The sequence below is a fragment of the Amblyraja radiata genome, chromosome X (genome assembly GCF_010909765.2).
Source record: "Amblyraja radiata isolate CabotCenter1 chromosome X, sAmbRad1.1.pri, whole genome shotgun sequence".
Taxonomy (NCBI): Eukaryota; Metazoa; Chordata; class Chondrichthyes; order Rajiformes; family Rajidae; genus Amblyraja; species Amblyraja radiata.
In genome coordinates, this window is record NC_045999.1 from 10,127,106 (window position 1) to 10,148,903 (window position 21,798).

At 46.8% G+C, this 21,798-nt stretch overlaps 1 protein-coding gene across 1 annotated transcript in view; it reads right to left on the minus strand.

Annotated features, from left to right (window-relative positions):
- The window catches only part of ptpn9 (protein tyrosine phosphatase non-receptor type 9), a 101,608-nt gene extending 81,557 nt beyond the window's left edge, over window positions 1-20,051 (minus strand). The window contains exons 1-2 of the mRNA XM_033014762.1: window positions 20,003-20,051; window positions 10,055-10,198 (exon numbers count right to left, since the gene is read on the minus strand). Of these exons, the coding sequence (XP_032870653.1) occupies window positions 10,055-10,108 (54 nt within the window). The 5' untranslated portion in view covers window positions 10,109-10,198; window positions 20,003-20,051. The remainder of the gene's footprint in view (window positions 1-10,054; window positions 10,199-20,002) is intronic.
- Between the last annotated feature and the right edge of the window lie 1,747 nt (window positions 20,052-21,798).

Here is a 21,798-nt window from a genome sequence, read left to right on the forward strand (position 1 = left end):
CTTTCATCTCCGCAACATCGCCAAACTCAGACCCTCTCTCACTCCGCCTGCTGCTGAAAGACTCATCCATGCCTTCATCTCCTCCCGACTGGACTATTGCAACTCACTTCTCCTTGGCATCAGCTCCACCTACATCAACCGACTCCAACTGGTCCAGAACGCAGCCGCCCGACTCATCACCCACACCAAATCCTGGCATCACATCACTCCAGTCCTCAAAAAACTTCACTGGCTTCCCATCTCCCACCGGATCACCTACAAAATCCTGGTCCTCACCTACAAAGCCCTCCACCATCTGGCCCCCACATATCTCATTGACCTCCTCTCCCCCTACCAACCCTCACGGTCCCTCAGATCCACATCAGCCGGTCTCCTCTCCATCCACAAGTCCAACCTCCGCAGTTTTGGGGACAGAGCCTTCTCCAGGGCAGCTCCCAGGCTCTGGAACTCCCTCCCCCAACTGATCCGCAATTCCGTGTCCCTCCCCATCTTCCAGTCCCGCCTCAAGACCCATCTCTTCACCTCTGCCTATCCTTAGCCCCACGTCCCCCTCCCTTTTCATCTGTGCATTAATTGCCTCATGCTGTGTTTTGTATTGAATTCTGTCTTTACTTTGTGTACTAGTCATGTCTCTACTATTTATTTCATTCCCCTTACATGTTTTTCCTCTACCTGCTAAATTTTTGTAAGGTGTCCTTGAGACTCTTGAAAGGCGCCCATAAATAAAATGTATTATTATTATTATTATATGCAGCACATCATTTAGTTTAGTTAAGAGATACAGCGCGGAAACAGGCCCTTCAGCCCACCCATGTCCGCGTCGACCAGCGACCCCCGCATATTAACACCATCCTACACACACTAGGGACAATTTAGATTTATACCAAGCCAATTAACCTACAAACCTGTATATATTTGGAGTGTGGGATGAGACTGAAGATCTCGGAGAAAACCCACGCGGTCACGGGGAGAACGTACCAACTCCTTAGACAGCACCCGTAGTCGGGAACGAACCCAGGTCTCCGGCGCTGCAAGCGCTGTAAGGCAGCAACTCTACCGCTGTGCCATCGTGCCGCCATTTGTCGGGCTCTTTCCCACTTCTTTACAAACTCTACTTGAAGATGGAAAAGTGGAGGCCAAGAAACCCAGGTTCGATCCCGACTACAGGTGCTGTCTGTACGGAGTTTGTACGTTTTCCCAGTGATGGCGTGGGTTTTCTCCGGATGCTCCGGTTTCCGCCCACACTCCAAAGACGTACAGGTTTGTAGGCAAATTGGTTTTGGTAAAATTGTAAATTGTCCCTATTGTGTAGGACAGTGTCAGTGTACGGGGTGATCGCCGGTCGGCATGGACTCGGTGGGCCGAAGGGCCTGTTTCTGCACTAAAGTCTCTAAAGTCTAAAAGAAAAATGCAAGCAGTGGAAATCCAATCTGGATATAACTGCAGATAAATCAATAGGTATAAATACAGGATTAGAACCAAATTGTCAGTGGAGTCACTTCCCTCCACGCTGAAGACCTCTAATTAAAATCCAGCAATTGCTGATGAATTACCCGTTGCAGTTCATGTGTGTTCTAGCGGGTAGTCGAGGCCAGTTCATTGGCTATATTTAAGAGGGAGTTAGATGTGGCCCTTGTGGCTAAGGGGATCAGAGGGTATGGAGAGAAGGCAGGTACGGGATACTGAGTTGGATGATCAGCCATGATCATATTGAATGGCGGTGCAGGCTCGAAGGGCCGAATGGCCTACTCCTGCACCTATTTCTATGTTTCTATGTTTCTATGTTTCTATGTGTGTTCTAGGGACAGATGTATTGACTGCACCAGAACCAGATCTGTTGAGGCCATGGCAAAGGCCGGAGCTGAGTTACCCTAGCACTCTGTGAACTCTTCACTCTGCCTCTCTCTTTATAAATGACCGGCAAAGTCCTAGAGTCATTGAGTGATACAGTGTGGAAGCAGGCCTTTCGGCCCAACTTGCCCACGCCGACCAACATGTCCCAGCTACACTATTCCCACCTGCCTGCATTTGGTCCGTATCCCTCCAAAAAAATGTGTGTTGACAGATTTTTGCCTTTATTTAAGACTTCCAGCACATCTTGCTTTGAACACATTTTATTACTTTTAAAACATTTTCAGAATTCACCGCACAAAGGCGATAAGATCTCATGCAGCAATTCACATCCGTTCACTCTGCAGATCAGCAGACTCGGAATGGAATACCACGCTGCTCCTGAAGGCAGAACAGTTGTTTGGATTAATACTGAGACTTTGGAAGGCGCTGGTCAGACCGCGTTTGGAGTATTGTGAGCAGTTTTGGGCCCCATATCTCAGGGAGGATGTGCTGGCGTTGGAGAGGGACAAGAGGTTTTTTTCCCGAGAATGATCCCAGGAATGATTAGGTTAACATATGCTGAGCGTTTGTCAGCACTGGGCCTGCACTCGCTGGAGTTTAGAAGGATGGGGGGGGACCTCATTGAAACGTAACGAATAGCGAAAGGCCTGGATAGTGAAAGTGCAGAGGATGTTTCCACTAGTGGGAGAATCCAGGACCAGAGACCATAACCTCAGAATAAAAGGACATACCTTTAGAAAGGAGATGAGGAGGAATTTCTTTAGTCAGAGGGTGGTGAATCTGTGAAATTCATTGCCACAGACAACTGTGGAGACCACGTCTAGGGATATTTTTAAGGCTGAGATTGACTGATTCTTGATTAGTATGGGTATAAGAGGTTATGGGGAGAAAGCAGGAAAATGGGGTTGAGAGGGAAAGATAGATTAGCCATGAGTGAATGGCAGAGTAGACTTGATGGGCCAAATGGCGTAATTCTGCTCCTTTGACAAATGAGCTATGTTTACTTATTTACAATTCAAGGTTGGCAGTGAAGCTATATGCCAAGTTGTCAGAACAGCTCTGATGAAGTACAGTTCAGTTTAGTTTATTGTCACGTATACTGAGGTGCAGTGAAAAACTTTTGTGGCATGCTAACCAGTCAGCGGAAAGACAATACATGATTACTAGAGCCAGGATGTTTGGGCACTAAAAAACTGAAATGGGCAGGCAAAAAGGCATAATAAAATTACGAAAATGGCACGAAAAAGGCATTTATTGACAAAAAAGGCATGTACTTCCACTACCAACATATGGTTAAAAATGATAATATAAATGTATACTACATTAAATGACCAAAGTTGCCTGGTTGCACATAATTACTCGCATTTTTTTCAAATTATCTGGTGTTAAACTACGCCGTCTGTCTGACAGAATGTGCTTCAGTTGTGAAAAACTTCTTTCTACCTCAGCTGAGGTCACTGGTGCATACCTGAAACAAGCTACAGACTCTATATTCATGTCAATATCTTGTGCATTACAACTACCTTTGAGAACTGTAGCTATGTTTTGTATTTCTTCAAGATCTTTGTTAGCTAAAATCACTCTCTCACATTTTCCTTGTATGTCTTCGCCAAGAACTTTACGAATATCATTAGTTACTTTGTTGAAAACCTGCACGTTATTCACTAATGTTTCGCCACATTTCTCAAGGGAAGTGATAGCATGTAGGAAGTTTGCAAAATTGGAAGCAATAAATAGATGTTGGAGAAGACTGAACCAGCGGGCAGCGGCACGAACGAACGAATGAACGGCCGACGGTGGCGCCCACGGTTTCGCCCTGGTGGTGGAAATGTTCTTGTAATTTATACAATGTTGACACGTTAACACTAACATTAATATTAATGTGTTAACATAGAAAACATCATTGTAATCACGGTACAACTAGAGAAAATAGCACAAGCTTTTAGCAAAATGGCAAAAAAAAGGCTGATTTAGGCACTCGATCGTGAAAAGGCCATTATCCTGGTGAAATCATCAAAAAAGGCATGAAAAGGCACATGGCATTTATGGCAAAATCCTGGCTCTAATGATTACAATCGAGCCATACAGTGTAGATACATGATAAGGGAATATCTGTATAATAAGTCTGAAGAAGGGTCTCAACTCGAGACGTCACCCATTCCTTCTCTCCAGAGATGCGACCGGTCCTGCTGAGTTACTCCAGCATTTTGTGTCTACATGATAAGGGAATTTCGTTTCGCACAAGGTAAAGCCAGATCAAAGATAGTTTGATGGTCCCCAATGAGTTCAGGGCTGCTCTCTAGTTGCAGTGGGATGGTTCTGTTGCCAGATAACAGTTGGAAGGAAACTGTCCCTGAATTCTGGAGGTGTGAGTTTTTACACTTCTATACCTTTTGCCTGATGGAAGAGTGGAGTAGAGGGAGTGGCCAGGATGAGACTGGTCCTTGATTATGCTACTGGTCTTGCCGACTCCCGAGGCAGCGTGAGGTACAATAGAAGTCAATGGATGTTGGTTTGTGCGATGGTCACTGCTGCGTCCACAGGTCACTGCAACATCTTGCGGTCTTGGATGGAGCAGTTCCCACACCGGGCTGTGATGCATCCCGATAAAATACTTTCTACGGGCCATCTGTAGATTTCTACGACGCATGTGTAGAAGATCTGTAGAAATAGCAGGTCCACACAGAGTCTTGTGGAGGAGCTTGTATGGTAAACAATCCAGCACAGCTCCCAAGCAGCGTCTGGCAAGGGAAGGCCATGAACCCGGCTTTCCTGAAGCATACATCGAACGCAAGTCTACGTCGGTACACAGATAGACTCTGGCCGACTCAACTCTGTTCCCAAGGGGAGAGCGGGGAACGGCTCACGGGAGGCACGGTGGCGCAGTGGTAGAGCTGCCACCTTATAGTGCCAAGGACCTGGGTTCAATCCTGACTACGGTACGATCCTGTACTGAGTCTGTACGTTCTTCCCATGACATGCGTGGGTTTTCTCCAAGATCTTCGGTTTCCTCCCATACTCCAAAGACGCACAGGTTTGTAGATTAATTGACTTGGTGTAAATGTAAATCGTGCTAAGTGAATGTAGGATATCGTTAAGTCTGCAGGGATCGCTGGTTGGCGCAGACTAAGCGGGCCGCAGGGCCTGTTTCTGTGCTGTATCTCGAAACTAAACTAAAATTCAATGGACGAGGATTCTGCTTAATTGACGATGGCTGCCTGCTTTCACTCCTGCTGTTCTTAAAGGGTCTCGACCTGAAACATCACCCATTCCTTCCCTCCAGCGATGCTGCCTGTCCCGCTGAGTTACTCCAGCATTTTGTGTCTATCTTGTGCAGGACTAGGTTTTTTTTTAAATTCGGAGCAAAGGGAGGGAAGAAGGGAATATCAACAGCTGTGGGAAAGTATTCAGCCTCTGCACATGGCCCAGTATTACTGTGTGGGATCTTAGCTTTTGGACACCGTCCAAGAGGACTTTAGGCAATTTGCCTTCATATACTGCTTGATCTCCCAAGAGGGGCTGTAAACAGAGCAGCATACATGAGCGCACAAATAAAAGAGCTGGTCCTTCTAACTAGGTAAGTGAACGTGAATATGCAGTGAGTGTAGTGGCTTCTCACCAGCACCACCTCACACATGCAGTGGTGGTCGTAGACATTCTTGCCTCACTGTTCACCTCCCCCCTCCCTCATCACACGCACTGCTGGAAACTATCCAAAGTGGCACGGTGGCGCAGCTGGGAGAGCCGCTGCCCCACAGCACCAGAGACCGGGTTCCATCCTGACCTCGGGTGCTGGCTGTGTGGAGTTTGCACGTTCACCCTGCGGTCACGTGAGCTTCCTCCGGATGCTCCGGTTTCTCCCACATCCCAAAGACATGCGGATTTGGAGGTTAATTGGCCCTTTGTAAAATGTCTCTAGTCTGCAGGCAGAGGATGAGAAAGTGGGATAACACAGAACTAGTGCGGTGGGCACGATGTGTAGGAAGGAACTACAGATGCTGGTTTAAACCGGGTGGCGTCACCAGCAGTGGCTACCTCGCCAACAGTCTGTCTGTCCTTCCTTCTCGTTTGTTATTTCTAGTAGGTGTTAAAAGTATGTTTTAGTGTTCCTTGGTTTGTTTTATGTGGGGGGTGGGTTGGAGTTGAGGGAAACTTTTTTTCAATCTCTTACCTCGACGGAGATGCGATTCTTTTCCGTTTCGTATCTCTGTCCCTACTGCGGCCTAACATCGCGGAGTTGGCGGCCTTTCCTGGAGACCGACGGATGCTCCACGCCGCGGGAGTCTATGGGACGTCAACATCGCGGAGCTTGCGATCCCTTTGCCGGGGATCGAAGCTCCAACCGTGGGGCCGGTGGACTTTAACATCATGAAGCCCGCGGTCTCTGGTAAGAAGAGACCGACTCGGGAACTCCATGCCGCGGAGAGAGTTTCAACCGCCCCGACGTGGGAGTTTCGATCACCCCGACGGGGGCTTCGACCGCCGGCTACGGGGGCTTTGATCACCACGACTGCGGATGGTTTGACTGCCCCGACCGCGGGAGAACAAAGAGGAAGAAGATTGCACTTTATTGCCTTCCATCACAGTGAGGAATGTGGAATCCACTGTGGTGGATGTTTATGTGAACTTTTATGTGGTTGTGTGTCTTGTTGCTTTTCACTTAGTATGGCTGTATGGTGACTCACATTTCACTGCACCTTAACTGGTTCATGTGACAATAAACTGACTTTGAACCGAAGATAAACTTGACCTGAAACCGAGGATAGACACAAAAAGCTGGAGTAACTCAGTGGGACAGGCAGCATCTCTGGAGAGAAGGAATGCTGCCTGTCCCGCTGAGTTTTTTGTGTCTACCTTCGATTTAAACCAGCATCTGCAGTTCTCTCCGACACATAGAACTAGTGCGAACGGGTGATCGTCGGTCGGCATGAACTCAGCAGGCCACACTTATCTCTGAACTAAACTAAGAAGCATAAGCGTAAAATACAAATACATTAAATGGAAGGTTGTGATTTCTACGTGAAGAGCAAATTCTTTTATGAATTTATTCTGCAGGTTTTCTTTGAAATGGCTAATTTGTTGAGTCAGTGATAGGGCCATACAGCATGGAAACAGGCCCTTCGGCCCAACTCGTCCATGTTAACCCTTACTTAACTCTCAGCATCATTCAAAAATGTTGGTGGGATAAGTCCACTATTTGACATGTTTGAGTTTTGCTCAATGATGCACCACCAGGACAGATCTTTCTTCCCTGTGGCTATCAAACAATACAACTCCTCCCCCTTCTGTCGTGGGGTAGACTGACTCGCATCCCCGTCCCCCCCATACTGACACATGTATTTACACATATATGTATTCATGTATTTTGTGTTTTTAAGACTGTTGGCAGATCAATTTCCCTCTTGGGATAAATAAAGTTCTATCGTACCGTACCATATCGTATGAACACGGGGGCTCTTTGAAAAAAGTGTAAAAACTGTTGCAGGAAGAGAAGGAATAAATGGCGGAGGGAATTTCAAGGCTTTTAGGGCAACGGCAAGAACGAAACATCAGCATTTGGACAGAGAGAACAAAGGAGCAATTAGGAAACTAGTCACAAGACAGCCAGCAGCTTGCACCGAGATATCTGCATTAAATGCCCATGTGATGTTCTAATTGCCTTCAATGACCCTTGGCTACCAAGTGAGTAGCCAGTTCATTTTAATCAGCATCTAGAAGTGCCTGCTGGCTTTGGTTTTGAGATGAGTGGTAACAAAACTGAGCTTGTTCTCTCTCAAATCAAATGAGGGCAGCTTTTCATTTCACTGCACATCTCGTATGTGTATGTGACAAATAAACTTGACTTGACTGTGGCGCAGCTGGTAGAGCCGCTACCTCACAGCGCCAGAGACACAGGTTCAATCCCAACTTCGGGTGCTGTCTGTGTGGAGTTTGCGCATTCTCCCTGCGACTGCGTGGGTTTCCTCCAGGTGCTCCAGTTTCCTCCCCCATCCCAAAAACGTGCGGGTGTGCAGGTTAATTGACCCTCTGTAAATTGTAAATTGCTGTCTGTGTGAAGTTTGCACGTTCTCCCTGTTTCTGCCAAATGCCCGTTTCCTTCCACAAAAGCGTTGTCATGCATGCTGTCCACACAGATCAGATATACCACACGTACATACAATCAAGTCAAACGCAAGTGCAATAGGAGATACAAGGGACTGCAGATGCTGGCTTACAAAAAAAGACACAAAGTGCTGGAGTAACTCAGGTCAGGCAGCACTTCAGGAGAACATGGATAGGTGATGTTTCAGGTATGAAGAAGGGTCGCGATCCATAACGTCGTCTATCCACGTTTTCCAATTTTCCTGAGCACCGGGGGGAAATCCACGTGGTCACAGGGAGAGTGCACAAACTCTGTACAGAGAGCACCCATGGTCAGGATCGAACCCGGGTCCATGCTGCTGTAAGGCAGCAACTCTAGCGCAGCGCCACCCTAATGCCCCTGTTCCACTTAGGAAACCTGAACGGAAACCTCTAGAGACTTTGCGCCCCACCCAAGGTTTCCGTGCGGTTCCCGGATGTTTTTGTCAGTCTCCCTACCTGCTTCTACTACCTGCAACCTTCGGCAACCACCTGCAACCACCTGCAACCTCCGGGAACCGCACGGAAACCTTGGGTGGGGCGCAAAGTCTCCAGAGGTTTCCGTTCAGGTTTCCTAAGTGGGACAGGGGCATAACTCTGTACAGACAGCACCCATGGCCAGCATCGAACGCGGGTCTCTGGTGCTGTAAGGCAGCAACTCTACTGCTGTGCCATTAAGAATGATATTTTTCCGACAATGTCCTTGATTTTATTTTCAAGAGTTGTTTGAAAGCAAGACAGCAATGACTTCAATGGTCTGCTGATTGTGGAAAAACTTGCATTGAATCTTTCATGTTCCTTCCAAGAATCCCCAGAGAGGTACCTCTGAGTGGACTCGAGAATGTTTGTTGTCATATATATATATATGTGTGTGTGTGTGTGTGTGTGTGTGTGTGTATATATATATATATAATATATAAAACAAACAAGCAATACTAGTGCAAAGACAAAAACCATGCCGACAAGTCAATGTTGTCCGTGTTGAACAGAGGAGTAGAGGGAAAGAGAGCGCAGGACACACTTTATTCCAGCAGCTTTGGACAGCTGGGCCTTCAGCCTTCAGACTATAGCATCAACCTTGACACATCCACTTTTATTCAAATATTATGATTTTAAGCTAAAATGGTCAGAGGAAATCCAAAAAAAAAAAGTTTGATGTATTTACCTTGTAATGTTTATTTTTAAAAGGGGAGTTGAATTGATGTCAAAAATCGAACAGAATTTATTCTACTGCCCCTCTGCCCCCCCCCCCCCCCCCCCCCCCTCCCCGTGTTAGGGTTCAAGGTTCTTCGCTGCCACTATCAGTTGCATTAGTTGGAACGAGTCATAGTCACAGAGTCATAGAGTGATACAGTGTGGAAACAGGCCTCACTTGCCCACACCGGCCAACATGTCCCAGCTACGCTAGTCCCACCTACCCACGTTTGGTCCATATCCCTCCAAACCTGGCCTATCCGTGTACCTGTCTAACTAGTTCATAAATGTTGGGATAGTCCCAGCCTCAACTACCACCTCTGGCAGCTTTTTCACACACCAACCACCACCCTATGTGTGAAAAAGTTACCCCTCAGATTCCTATTAAATCTTTTCCCCTTCACCTTGAACCTATGTCCTCTGGTCCTCGATTCACCTATGCTGGGCAAGAGACTCTGTGCAACTACCTGATCTATTCCTCTAATGATTATATACCCCTCTATGAGATCATCCCCTCATCCTCCTGCGCTACAAAGAATAGAGACCCAACCTACTCAACCTCTCCCGATAGCTCACACCCTCTAGTTCTGGCAACATCCTCGTAAAGAGCCCTGGATATTTATTTGCAGGGCAGCAACTGAATGGTGAGGATGGAGTGGAACACTGTGCACAAACAAACCACGTTCGGAAAACAAAACGGTGGGGAAATGACTGCGAGCAACCACTGCTCGGCCCTGGGTGAAGGTTAGGAACATAATCTACCGCTCAAAACTCTGCTCAGAGTGCTTCTCCCAGCTATTGCTCAACGGAACACACCTCTATGTCACTCCGCCTCATTTGTACACACACTCGAACACGCACAGGCAAATATTGATCAGCAGCTTACCCGGTATGAGTGGAAGAGCTCAACGGCACGGAACACGTCAAACTTTCTGGCCATGAGGAACTTGACTGCGGCATTCCAGGAGAGAGGAGAGATGCCATGTTGAGTTGTCCACTTGTTGATCTCCTCCAGGAACTGTTTGGTGGCCTGAAAAACAGAGGGGAGGTTCCTTTTAAAGCTTTGTGTTCGGTTCAGCTTACTTCAGCTTGCTTCAGTTTAGTTGTGTTCAGTTCAGTTGTAGTAACATAGACATAGTTCTCCCTTCATACAAACTAAAATGTACGATCCCCGTACACTAATTCTGTCCGACACACCGGGCACAATTTACAAACTCATGAGAGGAATAGATCGGGTAGATGACAATGGACAATAGAAAAGTAGGCCATTCGGAGTATGGCCATGGCAGGAGTAGGCCATTCGGCCCTTTGAGCCAGCACCGCCATTCAATATCATCATGGCTGATCATCCAAAATCAGTACCCCGTTCCCGGTTTTTCCCCATATCCCTGGATTCCATTAGCCCTAAGAGCTAAATCTATCTCTCTCTTAAAAACTCATGTGTTCAGTTCCGTTCAATTCAGTTTAATTTAGTTGAGTTGAGTTTAGTTTATTGTCAAGTGCACCGAGGTACAGTGAAAAGCATTTTTGTTGCGTGCTAATAGCGGAAATACAATAAGTGATTACAATCAAGTGTACAAGTTTACGTTATTGGAGTAGAATTAGGCCATTCAGCCCATCGAGACTACACCGCCATTCAATCATGGCTGATCTCTGCCTCCTAATCCCATTTTTCTGCCTTCTCCCCGTAACCCTTTACACCCGTTCTAATCAAGAATTTTTCTATCTCTGCCTTAAAAATATCCACTGACTTGGCCTCCACAACCCTCTGTGGCAATGAGTTCCACAGACTAACTACCCTACGACTAAAGAAATTCCTGCTAATCTTCTTACTCTAAGTTATAGTTACAGTAAGAAATGCTGCTGTTGGAGTAGAAGTTTAAAAGAGTGGAGCGATTGTAATGAATGATTGCAGATCCGCTTCTGGGACCAGAACGCAGAGGGTCGCCAGGCTTGGACGCCATTTTGCTAGCTGTGAGGTGAAAAGAAAAAGTTGACATAAAATGGCTTCCCAAAGGCAAATTAAATTCCACTCCTCGGTGTCCAACATAGTGAATGAGGACAAGAATCTGGAAATTGTATGACAATAAAGATATTTATAACTGCTGAACAGGAAGGATGTGAAACCAACTGTTCGTTGCACAGGGACTGAAGACCCACTTCGTCTCCAAGGAGCCTGACAGTAAAATTCACACGGGCATCATTCCACAATTCACTGACAATAGCTCGCAGTGATCGGACAAAGCCCAGGAGGGGGCTATCCTCCCGGATGGCTGGAGCAAAGCAGAGCGTCTCCACATCTGGGTCAGCACATTAGCGCAGCGGTAGAGTTACTGCCTTACAGCGCCAGAGACCCAGGTCAGATCCTGCCTACAGGTGCTGTCTGTACGTAGTTTGTACATTCTCCCCGTGACCTGCGTGGGATTTCGCCGGGTGCTTCGGTTTCCTGCCACATTCCAAAGACAACCAGGACTGTAGGTTAAAGATGGACATGAAATGTTGGGAGTAACTCAGCGGGTGAGGCAGCATCTATGGAGAGAAGGAATGGGTGACATGTTGAGTCGAGACCCTTCTTCAGAGAGATCTGGGCCAAATGCAGGCAAAGGGGATGAGCCCAATACGCCAACTTTGTCGGAGTGGACAAGATGGGCGAAAGGGCCTGTCTCCGTGCTGGACAGCTCTGTGACTCTAGAAGCCAAGATGTATTAGAGGTAAGGTAAGCCTACGAGTAACTTTTCACAAAATCAGACAAGTTTATCTTGTACTTTCCCACGCCAGATCCATAACCTCATTGCTAACACTGATGAAGCGTTCTACATATTGTACCGCTTCCAAGCCCATCTGTACACGTCTCCACCTACGCTGCAATGAAGTAGCCTCTGCTCAACCTCCTCATTCCCAGCAGTGAAACGACGGAGACTGAGATCTTGAACTGCAAACAGAAACCCGCAACCAACTATCCCAAGACACATATTTTCTATTAGATTAGTTGCTTTCTGGACATGGGCAATGTTGACTTTGTTGCCTCGAGATGGGGCATTGGGCGTATTCCGTGAAAATGGGAATGCCGCAGTCATGGTGACGCCTGTATGGTCATGAGTAGTCACCCAAAGAGTCGTATCTTTTTCTGGTCACCGCTGGATTTTCAACATTGAAAATTTCAGGCGACCTGCTGTGACTATGACGGGTGCCGGCAGTCACCGAAAAAAATCTCGTAAGTGGGACAGGCCCTTAAGGCGACCAAGATAGTTTGAAGTTCGAAGTTTAGTTGTGTACTATGCAATTAAATCAGATGATACTATACATGAATATGATCAAGCCACACACAAGTACAGTAAACCCTTGCAACAACGGATCTCTATATAGTGGATTGATGTTACAGCGGATCGAGTCTCCCCTTACACCGCCCCAGTGAGCCCGCACCACGCGGCAAGGAGCCTCCGATTGCTTTTTAGAATGGTTCAATGACACTTGACAGGGCTCGAAATTAGCGGTTGCCCGGGTGCCATTGACCACCCAAAGTGCCGCCGGGCAACCTAAACGCCGAGTCATTTTGCCCGGCTTGGCACTGCAGATACTGGTTTATACCGAAGATAGACACAAAAAAACTGGAGTAACTCCGCGGGTCAGGCAGCATCTCTGGAGAAAAGGAACGTGACGTTTCGTGTCGGCGGCAGCTGTACTGCGGAGCAAAGATACTAGGTGCAGGGTGACGAATGGTCGGAGCGAATGACGGGCCCCACACAGCGGCAGCAGCGGCCGCTACAGCGGCTCCATCTGAAGCCAATCTGTTGGATATCTGTCCAGATACAGCAGAGAGCGGCCCAGAGGGACTTGCAGCCTTCTGCTACAAACACAGACTAAATTCTCCACAATGCCCGACCCATCCATTTTTTTCTGTCGTACTTGCCAATTGTTCCCAAATTGGGCATCGTGCATTACCGTTCTCAAGGGCCTTTGCAGGCAGATTAACCTATGAGCCTGTTTACCTTGGGCCCAGAGTAGCCAGGATGTTTTAACTGGCTGTAAACAAACTCACAGGAAGTCAAACGTAAACTATTTGTACAAATACATTTGGAAAGGAACGGGAGGAGAAAAAAAAAAATAAACTTTCTTTAAAAAGCCTCAACAAATGATTATTAAAACTAAAGAGACAATTTTCTGAAAGGAGGAAACTTTTTTAATTCATTTATAAGATGTAGATGTCATTCCTAAATTAGACTTGAGAAAGATAGACACAAAATGCTGGAGTAACTCAGTGGGACAGGCAGCATCGCCGGAGAGAAGGAACGGGTGACGTTTCGGGTCGAGAACCTTCTTCAGACTGAGTCAGGGGAGGGGGAGATACAGAGATGAGGAGGTGTAAGGTGTGAAAACGAGACATCAAAGGGGGTGGAGATCAAGGAAAATGTAGAATAGAAGGCAGACAAAAATGCTGGAGAAACTCAGCGGGTGAGGCAGCGTCTATGGAGCGAAGGAAATAGGCAACGTTTCGGGCCGAAACCCTTCTTCAGATCATTGTTAGATAGGAGAAGGTAAGAACAAAGCAAACAGAGATAAAATGGAATCAGGGACAGTCAGACTGGTCAGAGAACTGGGAAAGAGGGAGGGATGGAGAGAGAGGGTCTGAAGAAGGGTCTCGACCCAAAACGTCACCCATTCCTTCTCTCCAGAGATGCTGCCAGTCCCGCTGAGTTACTCCAGCTCTTTGTGTCTATCAAGGGTTACTTGAAGTTAGATCTTGAGAAAGCCTGGACATGTTCTTACGGCCATTACTGAGGGCAATTAAGAGCGGACCACGTTGCGAAAGGCCTGGAGAAGATGTCCCTCCCATATAAACCAGACAGGTTTCAGATTCAGATTAGTTTATTGCCTTATACACCAGGGTGCAATGAAACGTCCTGTGCACATGAAGCTCACAAGAGTAAACAGTGTACAGAAATGATAAATATAACAACAAACACAATGAGACACAAGAGACTGCAGATGCTGCAATCTTGAGCAAAAGACAACTGCTGGAGGAACTCAGCGGGTCAAACGGCATCTGTGAAGGGAAATGAACAAGTCTCTTTTTCCTCCCACAAATATGCAATATGTGAATATGTGTTCCTGTTCCATTCTGTTTTGTAGTTTTTTTTGCACAATCCGCGAGCATTGCCACTTTTAATTTCACTGCACATCTCGTATGTGTATGTAATGAATAAATTTGACTTTGACTTTGAAAGGCCAGAAATGGAAAAAAAAATGGTGTGATACAAAAGGATTGGAGATTTGCGAATCGTGAAGCCAGAGGGTGTAATGTCGGAGCGTGTCCATGTGGGGCACTGTAGGTGGGGTGGGAGAGAGTTAGAGAATTCAACGTTCATACCGCTGGGGTGTAATGCCCCTGTCCCACTTAGGAAACCTGAACGGAAACCTCTGGAGACTTTACGCCCCAGCCAAGGTTTCCACTGCCTGCAACCTCCGGCAACCACCTGCAACCTCCAGGAACCGCACGGAAACCTTTGGTGGGGCGCAAAGTCTCCAGAGGTTTCCGTTCAGGTTTCCTAAGTGGGACAGGGGCATAAGCTACCCAAGCAGAACATGAGAAGCTGTTCCTCCAGTTTAAATGTGGCCTCACTATAACAATGGAGAAGACCAGTTCGATATCACACAGACACGGTACAATTTTGACGCTGGTTAACTTAACCACCACTATAATTCTGTTGGTTGAAAAAAATGCTGGAGAAACTCAGCGGGTGAGGCAACATCTATGGAGCGAAGGAATAGGTGATGTTTCGGGTTTCGACCCGAAACGTCACCTATTCCTTCGCTCCATAGATGCTGCCTCGCCCGCTGAGTTTCTCCAGCATTTTTGTCTACCTTCGATTTTTCCAGCATCTGCAGTTCCTTCTTAAACATATAATTCTGTTGGAGCAGCGGTAAAGGGGTGGGAGATTGCAACCTTCACGTGGTCCGCCCTATTTCGACGAATGCAATCAACCTGCCGTGCACAATCAAGTAAGATCAAATAGAACAAATTGTCCTCCAACTTTAGGCTGTGCACGCCGTACGCAAGAAGAAGAGGCAGCAGCGGTAATGCAATTGTGGATTATTTCAAGAGTAAAATCAGTACAAATGTAACTCGGTGGTGAATAAAACACTTTGAAAGGGGCAACCAAGATCGAATCATCTGGCTGCTCAAATATCTTTTGCTGAGAAAGTTAAATCCATTACATCGCAACTCAGATTTTGAGAGAATATCTTTGCAAAGCAGAATGATTTAAAATGACAATGTTAGGGTCAATCGATCTGAAGGGAAAAGGTGAACTTTCCAGATCATAGCTTACTAACTTGGCAACTGTTAAATCTGTTAAATGATTCAATTTAGGCCAGAAATAATTTTTGTTGCTGGGGGTGGGACCGCGAGAGATACCTCATAAATCTCAGTTTCCCTCAATATTATCTCCTTCCTCTCCTGCAGATGGTGAAATGTTCCTGTGGGGAATTGCAAGCTGATGAGGGATTACATAACAGAACAATATATTCACATCGAGTTTAGTTTAGTTTAGTTTCTTGATTACAGTCTAATAACTGCGATAAAATGAATACTAAAATTTTGGGGGAAAAACCATCAGACCTCCACAATTAAAATGTGGGTTACGGAAATGACTGAGACCTTGCATTTGGAAAAAATAAGATTTGTCTTAAATGACAAGCCAGAATTTTTTGTTAGAATATGGTCTCCATTTATTGAATTTTTGAAAAAGTAAATTGGTTTAACACAAAATCCGGGTTGAAACCTGAGTTTGTGACTGGATGAATAGTTACACTCAACATTTCCCAGATCTATCTCCATAATCTTGTTATTGGTAGTTTTTTTCTTCTCTCTCGTACACTGGCATGTTCAGGTTACACTTTGCAGAACATGAGACAGTAACTCGGCTGCTGCTGAATGAAGCACGATACACAGTATGCTTTGTGCCACTCGGGAGATTACACTGCCCACCTTACACACCCTCACAAGTCTCCAACATGGAAAGGTCAGTTGAAATCTTCAATGGCTCACGGCTACGGGAACCAACCCTCACTGAACATGTGTGCAGGCAGTTAGCATTTGGCACCTTTATTAAAACCACTTCTTTCATGGATTAAAGCCGGCCTAAAAGCTGGTTGGTAGTTAAAGGCTCAAAGTGCTGGAGTAACTCAGCGGGTCAGGCAGCATCCCTGGAGAACATGGATAGGTGACATCTTGGGTCGCGACCCTTCTTCAGACTGACAGGGTCAGTCCCCCCGCTCCCTCCCATACACCACAATCGGTCTGAAGAAGGGTCCCGGCCCCCATCCATGATCTCCAGAGTTGATGCCTGACCCACAGAGTTACTCCAGCACTTTGTGTCTTTTTTTGTAAACCAGCATCTGCAGTTGCTTGTTTCTCTAGCGGTTAAAAACCTGCAGACCCGGTCCACTAGAAGGTGATCACTGGCATTGTTCGACTACTCAACTCCACTCCTCTACTTAAGAGGAGGTTTAGGCAGGGGGGGTATATCAGAGCACAAGCAATTCAAATCAGCAATAATCAGAGCCAGACCACCTTACCCCTCAGTTCCAAGCCATTCTAGACAAAGGGCACCTTTAGTTTAGTTTAGTTTAGAGGCTCAGCCTGGAAACAGGCCATTCGGCCCACTGTGTCCGTGGCGACCAGCAATCACCCTAGTTCTATCCCGCACACAGACGGCAATTAACCTATAAACCCGCACGTCTTTGGAATGTGGGAGGAAACGGGAGCACCCGGAGAAAACCCATGCAGGTCAAAGGGAGAACGTGTAGACTCCGCACAGACAGCACCGAACCCGGGTCTCTGGTGCTGGGAGGCGGCAGATCAGCAGCTGCGCCACCGTGCTGCATCGTCCCACAGCTGCCAGAAGCTTTTCGATCAAATGCAAAGGTTTCTTCACAGTTCGCCCAAAACTGGCAGCGCCAAGGTGCGTTGCTGGTTGAGGAACACGAACTCCAGTAACGCTCAGGCAGACTGACGGAGATCAGCGTATATGAGGGAGAGATCACTATCTTGCATTCATTGTTGAATAGCATTATAATTCTCAAAAATCATGAAACCTAAATGACACATTCATTTGGCCACAGAGATATATCCCGAGGCCTTTTCTTTAAAATTGATCACAACAACTGAAGCCAATTTTGCTGTTTTGTTTTGATCCTCATAAAGATCTTTTGAAGCTGACGGCACAGGATACAACTCTATCCCCACCTGTAAATCTACCAGAACTATCAGAGACAATTAGAGTCACACAGCACAGAAACAGGCCCTTCGGCCCAACTTCCCCATGCTGACCAAGATGCCGCATCTCTGTTAGTCTCACACGGTCCATATCCCGCCCACGGCCCATATTCCTTTCCTATCCATGTACCTGTCCCAATGAGTTGTAAATGTTGTTATAGTACCTGCCTCAACTATCCCCTTTGGCAGCTTGTTCCTTACACCCACCTCCCTCTGTGTGAAAAAGTTGCCCCTCAGGTTCCTAGATCTTTCCCCTCTCAACGTAAACCAATGCTTCTTGATCTCTCAACTCTGGGTAACAGACTCTGCATCCACTATCAATTCCCCTCATAATCCTCTACACCTCTATATGACCAGCCTGCTGTGCTCCAAGGAATAAAGTCCTAGCCTGCCAAACCTCTCCATGTAGCTCAGGCCCTTGATTCCTGGTAACTTCCTCGTAAATCTTCTCCACACTCTTCCCAACTTAACAACATCTGTCGGTTCACAACAATCCCCAGAGCAAACAAGAGGGAGGGATAGCTGCTGCAGGAGAGGTGCCTTGCAGGGCAAAGGCAACAGCAGCTAATGCATCATGTTGTCTCCTGATATGTATTTGCACCGCTCAAAGTGGGCAGCACAGTGGTGTAGTTGATGCCTTACAGCCGGTTCGAATCCCGCTTGGAGTGCATACTGTCGTTGTGTCCTTGGGCAAGACACTTCACCCACCTTTGCCTGTGTGTGAATGTGTGTGAATGTGTGTGAGTGATTGGTGGTGGTCGGAGGGGCCGTAGGCGTAGATTGGCAGCCACGCTTCCGTCAGTCTGCCCCAGGGCAGCTGTGGCTACAGAAGTAGCTCACCACCACCGAGTGTGACTGAGGAGTGAATGAATAATGCGATGTAAAGCGCCTTGAGTATTAGAAAAGCGCTATATAAATCCCATCCATTATTATTATTATTATTACAGCGCCAGAGACCCGGGTGCGATCCTGACTACACGGGCTGTCTGTACCGTGTGGGTTTCCTCCGGGTGCTCCAGTTTAATCCTACATCCCAATGACGTTCAGGTTTGTAGGTTAATTGGCTTCTGTAAATTGTCCCTAGTGTGTAGGACAGAACTGGTGTTTGGGTCATTGTTGCTTGGCACAGACTTGGTGGGCCGAAGGGCCTGTTTCCACGCTATATCTCTGAATAGTGAAAGGCCTGGAAAGGGTGAATGTGGAGAGGATGTTTCCAATAGTGGGAGAGTCCAGGTCCAGAGGCCACAGCCTCAGAATGAAAGGACGCACCTTTAGAAAGGAGATGAAGAGGAATTTCTTTATCCAGAGGGTGGTGAATCTGTGGAATTTATGACCACAGACAGCTGTGGAGGCCATGTCATTGGGTATTTTTAAGGCGGAGATCAACTGGTTCTTAATTGGTACGGGTGTGAGAGGTTAAGGGGAGAAGGCAGGCGAATGGGGTTAGGAGGGACAGATAGATCAGCCATGGCAGAGAAAACTTGATGGGCCGAATGGTCTAATTCTGCTCCTAAAACTTATGAAATAAACTAAACTAAAGTAAGTAAGTAATTTTTATTCATGTAGCACTTTTAAATCAGATCACTTTGAAGCAAAAGTGTTTTACAGAGAAGAAATTAGATTACCATACATCTATATAAAAGAAAAAAGAAAAAAAAAGACACAAACACTATAGGATTCAACATGAACGTCCCCCCAGAGCAGGATCAACACTTTCCACTGTGAGGGAAGGCACCAAAAAGTCCAGCCCTCCTCCTCCTCCTCCTAGTCCACCCGAGGTCTGCATGAGTTGGGCAGACAAATCTTGCTCAGGGCTTTGCACTTTCAGTACGGAAATAAATAATCTACAACTTCTTCAGAAGAAAAAGCAAGATAGTTTCACTCAGTTATTTTTCACTGAATGATTTCCAAGAATTATGAGTCACGCAGAAATGAACCCCACACTGCGCTGCCGGGCTGTGGCCACAGATAGGGTGCTCAGTCATGCAGCTACGAAGCAAAAACAGCCCCAGAGACGCGCCTCCACCACAAAGCCAGCTCGCAGCACATGCACAGTGGATTCTATGTTGCGGAAACTGCCACCGCTGCACTTAATGTACAGACGTCACTCGTTCCACAACGGCAGCTCTGACTCCCGTCATTAAAGAATCGGTACCCACCACTTCAGATTCACAAGCAGCACACAGAGAGACAGAGACAGACAGACAGACAGACAGACAGTCAGACAGAGAAACAGAGACAGACAGAGAAACAGAGACAGACAGTCAGACAGAGAGAGAGACACACACACAGACAGACAGAGAGGCAGACAGAGCAACAGAGACAGACAGACAGACAGACAGACAGACAGACAGACAGAGCAACAGAGACAGACAAACAGAGATACAGAGACAGACAGGAAGACAGAGAGAGAGAGACAGACAGAGAAACAGAGACAGACAAACAGAGATTCAAAGACAGACAGACAGACAGAGAGAGAGAGAGAGAGAGAGAGACAGACAGACAGACAGACAGACAGACAGACAGAGAGGCAGACAGACAGATATACACACTCACAGTCAGGGCACCAAGGCTTTCAAGTCTGAAGAAGGGTTTTGACCAGAAACGTCACCCATTCCTTCCCTCCAGAGATGCTGCCAGTCCCGCTGAGTTACTGCAGCATTTTGTGTCTATCTCCGGTGCAAACCAGCGACTGGAGTTCCTTCCTAAACATACAGACACACAGCTCAGAAACAGGCCCTTCAGCCCACCATGTCCATACCGACCGCTCTATTTAGTCATAGAGACACACAGAGCTGAAACAGGCCCTTCAACCCACCATGCCCATGCTGACCATTGTAGTTGGTGAGGTATGTATGATAAGTAATGACAAATGTTTGTAGATGATGCAAATAATGATGATCTGCTGTAGAGCGAGGAGAGTTGTTTCAGGCTACAGACTGATGGAGATCTCTATGCTGTGGTAGAGTATGAGACAAGAGGGTATGGGTGTAAGGTATGAGTTAGGAAGTTTGGAGGAGATGTGAGGGGGAATGTTTTAACACAGATGATGGAGTGCACTGCTGGATGAAGAGGTGGAGGCAGACACATGTGGCATTTAGGAATTCTATTGACAAATATTCCAATTCTCAAGGCATGTGACCTATTGCGGGTAATGTGTGTTGGTGGATATGAGCATTTATCACGTATCCAGAAACTACTTTCACTTCCACTTACTTAGAAAGTTTCAGAAACAGAGATATGGGCCAAATGCAGTCAAATGGGACTATCTTCGATGGGCTATTGTGCTTGGCGTGGACAAGTCGGGCCTGTTTCCGTGCTGTATTAATGTGCCTGTTTCTGTGTTGTACAGCTCTCAGAGTCTATTGATCTGCATTAAATGAAATCAGCTTCGCCCATGACCAAGTGTCAAAAGCCTGTTAGTTCATAAGACATAGGAGCAGAATTAGGCCATTCGGCCCATCACGTCTACATTCCTCCATTCAATCATGGCTGAGCTATCACTCCCTCCTAACCCCGTTCTTCTGCTTTCCCCCCCATAACCCCTGACACCCGCACTATTCAAGAACCTGTTGATCTCCGCCTTAAAAATACCCAATGACATGGCCGTCTGTGGCAATAAATTCCACAGATTCACCACCCTCTAGCTAAAGAAAATCTTCCTTATCCCCTTTCTAATGGTGCGTCCTTTTATCCTCAGGCTGTGGCCTCTGGTCCTGGACTCTCCCACTAGTGAAAACATACTCTCCTCATCCACTCTATCCAGGCCTTTCACTATTCGGTAAGTTTCAATGAGCCCCCCCCCCCCTCCACCACACACAATGAAGGTCTTAGTTACCCGCTTGTTTAATTGATCAAGTGCTGTGGTGCAGATAGAGAGACAAGAGAGAGTTGGATTTACATAGACCACTTCTCACTGGAACCTCGCAGGGAAGCAAGTCTTCCTCTTCTCATCTGTGCCACAGACCGTGCCCATTTTCATCTCTAGGTGTAGTATTTGTTGTGATGTAGGAAAGCAGCCAAACCGCACACAACAAATGACAAAGACCTTTTTTGGAGGCAGACAAAAATGCTGGAGAAATTCAGCGGGTGAGGCAGCATCTATGGAGCGAAGGAATATGTGACCTTTCGGGTCGAGACCCTCTTTTGGGAGAAGTCGGTGTCAGAGCTGCTCCATTCGCCTCGCCAGAAACCCAGTTTCCAATCCTGAACTCAGTTGCCGCCCGTGTGGAGTTTGCACGATCTCTCCCTGTGACCGCCTGGGTTTCCTACAAGTGCTCCGGTTTCCTCCCACATCCCACGGCTGTGCGGATTTGGAGGTGAATTGCCTATTTCCTTCGCTCCATAGATGC